The sequence below is a fragment of the Eucyclogobius newberryi genome, unplaced genomic scaffold, assembly GCF_026437365.1.
Source record: "Eucyclogobius newberryi isolate DKJ021-1_F unplaced genomic scaffold, fEucNew1.0.hap1 SCAF_1, whole genome shotgun sequence".
In the NCBI taxonomy this organism is placed as follows: domain Eukaryota; kingdom Metazoa; phylum Chordata; class Actinopteri; order Gobiiformes; family Gobiidae; genus Eucyclogobius; species Eucyclogobius newberryi.
Window position 1 is genome coordinate 47658155 of NW_027315723.1, and position 8464 is coordinate 47666618.

The 8464-nt window shown below is 45.6% G+C and overlaps 1 protein-coding gene across 1 annotated transcript; it reads left to right on the top strand.

Annotated features, from left to right (window-relative positions):
* Window positions 1-703: 703 nt before the first annotated feature.
* Window positions 704-8105, top strand: LOC140361817 (uncharacterized). The gene is made up of 3 exons (XM_072447681.1): window positions 704-791; window positions 5696-5816; window positions 6974-8105. Exons 1-3 carry the CDS (start codon window positions 773-775, stop codon window positions 8025-8027), a joined length of 1194 nt encoding a protein of 397 aa, XP_072303782.1. The 5' UTR covers window positions 704-772; the 3' UTR covers window positions 8028-8105.
* The last annotated feature ends 359 nt before the right edge of the window (window positions 8106-8464 follow it).

Here is an 8464-nt window from a genome sequence, read left to right on the forward strand (position 1 = left end):
GTACTAGAAAGAATAAACAGGCAAGGGAAACAAGTAACCTTTTTGTGGGTCACAGCGCACATAGGGGTGGAAAGGAACGAGCTGGCAGATAAATATGCAAAAGGAGGAGCTACAAAAGCAGAGGTGAACATCCCCATTAAGTATTGTAAAACAGAAATGTAAACCATAATTAAGGAAGAAGTTAGGAAACGACGGCAGAGGAGATGGGATGCTTGCCTCAAAGGCAGTTTTTTCTATATTATAAAACGAGAGCAGAGGGGAGAACAAGAGAGCTGCAGAGAGGACGATGTTCTGACGCCTCTGAGGTTATGACACACAGGACTGAATGACACCCTCAGAATAACATCGAACAGGGGAGTGCGAGCACTCCAGAGTCCAAGAGACAGTGGAGCATGTCATTATTCATTGCCCTAAATATCAACAGCAAAGACAAATTCTGAGAGAAAGAGTATGTGAACATGGGATCAAATTTAGTTTCAAGAAATTACTGCAGAGGATCTCACAAGAGGTTATAGTAAAGGTACTCCTTATGTACCTTAAGTCATCAGGATTTATGGGGAGGATTTAAGGACTGCTGGGGCCTTCCCGTCCCACACTCCATACCGGACGGTGGCGGTAATGCGCCTTAAGTTGCGTGCCGACCGCCAATAAACTACTAGAAGAAGAATAAGCCTGGATAAAACGGGCCATAGAAACGCCACATTTTTCTCTGTTTTAAAGCAACTAACAGTTAATTCAAGTCGACCCACAATAGTTTAAGGACGTCGCTGACATGGCGTTATCACAGAAAGGTAAAAAGATTGTTCTGTTTATGTTAAAATGCATCAGGCAGCGCTAGCATCTATTTAGCATGTTGCCATAATATGTAGCGTGCAGCTAGTTACCGTTAGCATTATTTTTTATTTTTACACACATTTAGCATTTTGTTCATTTTAATGCTCCGTTTTTTGTCTCGACAAATACCGTGCCCAAAATCCGCGTTATATTTAAAGAGTGGAATAGATCGGTTGGATGTTACCATTAGGTGGTTTGATCTGATGCCATTTTCGGGGTCGGACATCCTGGCATCAGATCTCGCGTGACGCTTTGCCCGGTTTGGCAGTCTGGAGCGTGGCACATCTGGAGCATGTCATGTCTGGAGCGTGGCATGGCACGTCTGGAGCGTGGCATGGCACGTCTGGAGCGTGGCATGGCACGTCTGGAGCGTGGCATGGCCCGTCTGGAGCGTGGCATGGCACGTCTGGAGCATGTCACGTCTGGAGCGTGGCATGGCACGTCTGGAGCGTGGCACGTCTGGAGCGTGGCATTTCATGTCTGGAGCATGGCACGTCTGGAGCATGGCACATCTGGAGCATGTCATGTCTGGAGCGTGGCATGGCACGTCTGGAGCGTGGCATGGCACGTCTGGAGCGTGGCATGGCACGTCTGGAGCGTGGCATGGCACGTCTGGAGCGTGGCATGGCACGTCTGGAGCGTGGCATGGCACGTCTGGAGCATGTCACGTCTGGAGCGTGGCATGGCACGTCTGGAGCGTGGCACGTCTGGAGCGTGGCATTTCATGTCTGGAGCATGGCACGTCTGGAGCATGGCACATCTGGAGCATGTCATGTCTGGAGCGTGGCATGGCACGTCTGGAGCGTGGCATGGCACGTCTGGAGCGTGGCATGGCACGTCTGGAGCGTGGCATGGCACGTCTGGAGCGTGGCATGGCACGTCTGGAGCGTGGCATGGCACGTCTGGAGCATGGCACGTCTGGAGCATGTCACGTCTGGAGCGTGGCATGGCACGTCTGGAGCGTGGCACGTCTGGAGCGTGGCATTTCATGTCTGGAGCGTGGCATGGCACGTCTGGAGCATGGCACGTCTGGAGCATGGCACGTCTGGAGCATGGCACGTCTGGAGCATGGCATGTCATGTCTGGAGCATGGCATGTCATATCTGGAGCGTGGCACGTCTGGAGCGTGGCACGTCTGGAGCGTGGCATGGCACGTCTGGAGCGTGGCACGTCTGGAGCGTGGCATGGCACGTCTGGAGCGTGGCATGGCACGTCTGGAGCGTGGCGTGGCACGTCTGGAGCGTGGCACGTCTGGAGCGTGGCACGGCACATCTGGAGCGTGGCATTTCATGTCTGGAGCGTGGCATGGCACGTCTGGAGCATGGCACGTCTGGAGCATGGCACGTCTGGAGCATGGCACGTCTGGAGCATGGCACGTCTGGAGCATGGCATGTCATGTCTGGAGCGTGGCACGTCATGTCTGGAGCGTGGCACGTTTGGAGCGTGGCACGTCTGGAGCGTGGCATGGCACGTCTGGAGCGTGGCACGTCTGGAGCATGGCACGTCTGGAGCATGGCACGTCTGGAGCATGTCACGTCTGGAGCGTGGCATGGCACGTCTGGAGCGTGGCACGTCTGGAGCGTGGCATTTCATGTCTGGAGCGTGGCATGGCACGTCTGGAGCATGGCACGTCTGGAGCATGGCACGTCTGGAGCATGGCACGTCTGGAGCATGGCATGTCATGTCTGGAGCGTGGCACGTCTGGAGCATGGCACGTCTGGAGCATGGCACGTCTGGAGCATGGCACGTCTGGAGCATGGCACGTCTGGAGCGTGGCACGTCTGGAGCGTGGCACGTCTGGAGTTGAGTTAGAACTTTGGAGATTACAAAACAACCGCTGTGTGGTGGAGTGTAAATATATGGAGCGAGATGGCGGAAATGGAGTCGGATTGTGACGAGAGCGAAATTTAAAAAAATAATCAGAAACTAAAAAGAAAAGAAGCAAAAAGAAATTGAGTTTGAGTGAAGCAAGTAGAGGAGAAGGAGAATTTACGGTCGGTATGGTGGCAACTGATGCGATTGAGGGAATATTTAATGACCCACACGAGGTTGGCCAGATTGTGGTCAAGGAAGTAGGAGACATACATTTCATCAGGATAACAAGGAAAGGAATGGTCATAATAAAATGTTAAACAAAGAGACAACAGGCAAAAGCACTGGCATTGGAAAGATTTTAACAGTGGTCTGTCAGATGCTTTGAACTGGATGAAGTTACGAGGATGAAGGGCGTCATCAGCGGAGTTCCACTCTCGTTTAATGAAAATTAGTTCCTCAGTGTTGATTGCGTTTGTGGAGTACGACGTATGAAGCGTTTTGTGGATGGAAGTAAGCAGGACAGCACATCAATTTGCCTGACATTTCAAGGTGAACTCCCGGAAAAGGTTATTTTGGATTACATCGGCTATCGAATGAACCTCCTGTAAGATGTTTTGCTTGAGAAGAATATGGCCATGTGGCGTCGGTGTGTAGAGGGAAAAAGATGTGCAAATTGTGGAAAGTATGAACGTGATTTTGAAGAGTGTAGAATATTCCGTGACGTAGAGCCAACATGCTGTCATTGCAAGGGGAATCACAGAGTCGGATCATCTGTTTGTCCAAGAAGAAAACTGGAAAATCAGATTGATAATCCGAGGAAAGAAAATAAAATCTCGTATTCTGAAGCTGTGAAGAGGGTCAAGACATCGTGTGAGGAGACATCGTGTGAGGAGACATGGCGTGAGGAGACATGGCGTGAGGAGACATGGCGTGAGGAGACGTGGCGTGAGGAGACGTGGCGTGAGGAGACGTGGCGTGAGGAGACGTGGCGTGAGGAGACGTGGCGTGAGGAGACGTGGCGTGAGGAGACGTGGCGTGAGGAGACGTGGCGTGAGGAGACATGGCGTGAGGAGACATGGCGTGAGGAGACGTGGCGTGAGGAGACGTGGCGTGAGGAGACGTGGCGTGAGGAGACGTGGCGTGAGGAGACGTGGCGTGAGGAGACATGGCGTGAGGAGACTGAGCGGGAAAAGAAGAAAGGAGGACTTTATCAAACTGGAGAAAAAGTGTTTCTTGGTGTTTATTACAATGATCCTTAATTGCTTAGTTGGTCTAAAAAAAGAAGTCGGGATAGAATTGACATGGTCCTTGATGCTGCTAAATGTGGATGATATTACTGGGGAAGATCTAAACAACACGCTTAAGGAGAGCTTATGCGACCAGAACTGATCAGAAAATTTAAAGAACTACATACATGGTTTTGTTTTGTTTTGCTTTTCTATTTCACACATTGTTAGTATGAGCACTTAGAACTAGCATATTCGCAACAGCAGGTGGCGGTAATGCACTTTTTAAAGTTTGCCAACTGCCATAAAACTCCAATAGAAGAAGAAGTGTAGATATAAAAACACCGTCACCCCATCTGAAGGTATATTTTAGCCAATGCATGACATCACTCACTGAATCACATTGTATAAATTTTTGTGTTCAGTTTTTCAATTCAGGTTTGGATTTTTATTTTGTGCACAGTGCAGATTTTCTGTGCGCAGAGACCTTTGGAGCAGGGCGCAATAGCGCACGCGCACATCTGGGAACAGTGCGTGTAACCATGACAAAATACTGCTACATAACATAGTCAGTGAACACGCATCATTAGCAGGTAATTAGGAAGTACATTAAATATGACAAACACATTTAAAACACAATTCTTAATGCAAACTAAACTAAGCTATGATTGAATTACAAGTTTAGATCGCACAGTGAAACATTAAGTCAATTTAGATGTGAAACATAGTTATTTAAGGACTTTGTTCTGAGAACACTTTAATAAAGCAGAACATAGAGAACCAACAGTGGACGGTTCCAGTTCACCATTTGTGTCTTTGGAGTCATTTTGTGAGAGGTCATTGACCTCTTTGTTATCAGACGGTTGTCACATGGGTCCATCCAGTATTTTGTAATCATCCTCCTCTGTCCAGGTAAACGCATAAACCACATGCAAATGTGGCGTGGTTAAAATCCAGTGAAAGGTGCAGCCTAAATTAGTCCACATAAAGTTGCAGCCAAAATGAAAACACCATCCAATCTGCCATAATCCTCCTCCTCCACCCATAAACGTGTAGTAAAAACATAAGCATGTGCTGTTTATCAGTGCCATGTATGTGGAAAACAAGTGAAACTTCATAGGAGAATCAGCTGTGAGCTGACGCTATGTTATGGTAATAGCTTTTCAAGATGCCTTTTTTTAATATTTTCCATTAATATGCACATACGTACTGTCATGAAAGTAATTTGTTGTTGCTATTATATATAAGTGTATAATATACTTATATATAATATAATATACTTATATGTAATAGCAACAACAAATTACTTTCATTCAAATTACTTGCCCATGTAAACTGATGTTGTACTAAAATATACTTTATATTTTAGTACAACCTCAGTTTACATGGGCCTATCCACAAAAAGATGCATTGAGTGGCTTGACATCCCCCACTAAATATAATATCCCCTGTAAATCCTCCCATCCATGTGATCTCTACCATAATTCCTGTGAAAACCTGTTTTTAGGCTGAACAGTGTAAATTCCTCAGCGTGAGTGCTGAAATGAGAAAATGACTAAATTTAAATTAAATGTAATTAAATTTGCCTGTTTAAAATAGTTGTTAAATGTTGTCCATGTAGGTTCATCCAAAAAAGGAAAACAAAAAACAAAGGGGAAATAAAGAGGGAAAATAATCTTTGTGCAGTTTTCCCATTAACCAGGTTAGATTTTGAAATTATTCAAAGCCTGAAAATGGCTTTGTGGCCTGAACCAAACTGTCTGTAGATCCGGATCAGCCCCTTCTCTTTAACACCTTTACTTCCCCATTTTCTCCTGCAGGTGTCCAGATCTCCTCTCTGAGTACTGGTCCTTGTCTGAAGCAGGAAATCCTAGAGACGCACCAGATTAAAGAGGAGCCGGAAGAACAGAGCATCAAACAAGAGGAAGAGCAGCTACAAGTGTGAGTCTCAAGCACTGATTTCCAAGATGACTCGGGATTAACAGAGTCACACTGCTAAAAATAGGCGCTCATTATTCTCAAGGAAATACTGACTCTTGGAGACTGTTTTTTGACTATTTTTGGCACTTGATTTCAGAACATGTGTACAGATCTAAAGTGCAGGATAAGGATATTTTGTACAATGTATTTAATTCAATTCAATTGAAAAAAAAGGTCTTATGCTCATCACTTGCCACAAAGCTGATTAGCACCGAGCAACCTTTCAAACATTTTAACAACATTTTGGAATACCTATGAGGGGGAAGGGGGGACTCTCTGGCAGGCTTTTAGATAGGATTTGAAAACACCCCGTCCAAATAATTTTGGACGGGGTGTACGGGGGCCGACTAGGCGAAAAAATTACTGGCTTGGGCATTCTCCGGACTAGTAAAAAGTACTTGAAAATGCGATTGTTATGGAAAGCCAATATGATCACACTCCGCCACTTAGGAGCGGCGTATCGCGGCATGTTTTCCGACACTTTTATAAAATAAAGCGGCGCTTTTAACGCCGTGCGTCGTCTGACGTTATGTTAAGTGGCGGAGTGTGATCATATTGGCTTTCCATATTATCGAGCGCCGTGGGCAGCGCGAGCAGAAAAGTTACACTACAGCGCGCACACGGACGGTGATGTAGTGAACAGGTGCCAAATAAACATTTGGGACCAGAATGGAAGTCGTCTATGTTATTGAGTGTAGCTTGCTTAACTATATGATCGTGTTGTATGTTACTTGAAAGAAAAACACGATCTTTGTTTTTCAACCTGGCGGATGTTTTTTCAGCCTGGCGCTATCTTTTGGGTGGCGCACCACGGCGCGCGCACGGTTATCTTAATACCTGGCGGTATCTTTTCAGCATGGCAGGAGCCCGCCGGCCAAAACCCCCTCAGCGAGAACACTGTAATATTTTTTCCTAAGATTTATTAATGAAATGGCCATCCCTGCACTCAAATGCCCGTCCACAATTTAAAATACCCCGTCCAAAATACGGGAAGACGGCCCTCTATCTAAAAGTCTGCTCTCTGGTTAGCCACGTTGGTGGAACAGAACTGAAGATTTGATGAGCCTAGAGTTTACTTGTGATCATTTTAAACATGTGATTTTCTTTTTTCTTCTCAGGTCCGTCCCTCATTCCAGTAGTGCCTGTGTCAAGACGGAAGAGTCCTCACTGCTTCAACAAAGACGAACTGAGCACAAAGAGGAAACACAGGGAGAGGACCTCAGCTCAGAGCCACATTTCCACCCAGAGACTGATGGAGAAACAGAGCACTCTTCTGACACTGACAATGATGAAGACTTGAGGGCTCCGTTCAGCTGTTCAACTACACAGATGGAGTCAGGGGCTGATGGCGATCACTACAACCAAGTCCAGATCAGAGCCAGATGCACCGCCGCACAAAACTTGAGTCTATCCCCCAAATGCAAGTCTGCACCAGAGACTAGAGAAGCGATGAACAATGGAGACTTGTCAAGCACAGCTGAAGGAGTAAACTGGAAGAAAAACCAATGCCCTTTTTGTACAAAGAGATTTGGATCCAAACAGGATTTACGAAGACACATTACACTTCACACAGGGGAGAAACCATTCAGCTGTTCACTCTGCGAGAAAACATTTACTGTAAACCGTCATCTTACAGTACACATGAGAACACACACGGGTGAAAAACCATTCAGTTGTACAATTTGTAACAAAACATTTACCCAAAAGTATCATCTTTCAGTACACATGAGAACACACACAGGTGAAAAACGATTCAGCTGCACAGTGTGTAAGACAGAGTTCTCTCATTCCTCTTCACTCCAATATCACATGAGAACACACACGGGTGAGAAACCTTACAGCTGTTCAATCTGCGAGAAAACCTTTACCCAAAAGAGTAATCTTTTAGTACATCAGAGATCGCACACAGGCAAGAAACCTTACATCTGCTCTGTCTGTAATACACAGTTTTCGTCAAGCTCTTATCTGAAAATTCATATGAGAAGTCACACAGGAGAAAAACCTTACAGCTGTTCAGTATGTAATGCAGGATTTATCTCGAGTTATAATCTGAAAAATCATATGAGAAATCACACTGGAGAAAAACCTTACAGCTGTTCTATCTGTAATAAAAGGTTTACCTCAGCCGCGTCTATGAGAAGGCACTTTAGAAAACATACAGGAGAGAATTAGGCTCAACAGAGCGTGACTAAAGGTTTTGTTCTGTATTTATGTGATATATTGTTTCTTTATCTGAAATATTGTTTTATTGACACTGTGACACATGGTGTTGTCAGTTGATGGATCTCCTGATGGAATGAAGGCTTTCCTGTCTCATTATAGGTCGGCCTCTTTTGATTTAAACCTGATGATCTTAACTGAGTTGTCATGCGTTAAGTCCTCACTAAGGTGTGTACCAATTTTATGTGCCTTTTATGTTACTTTAGACCACACCCCTAGTTTATCGGTACTGTAAAATATGGATCGGCTGCTGTGTGTTCTCCGGCTGCATCACAATATCCACACTATTCTCTACATATGACACTTTTTACGGCTCACGCCATTTTATAGTGTTGTCTGAATGTCCAGCAGGTTAAAAGAAAGCTCAAATTTCCCCACAATGCACCTTG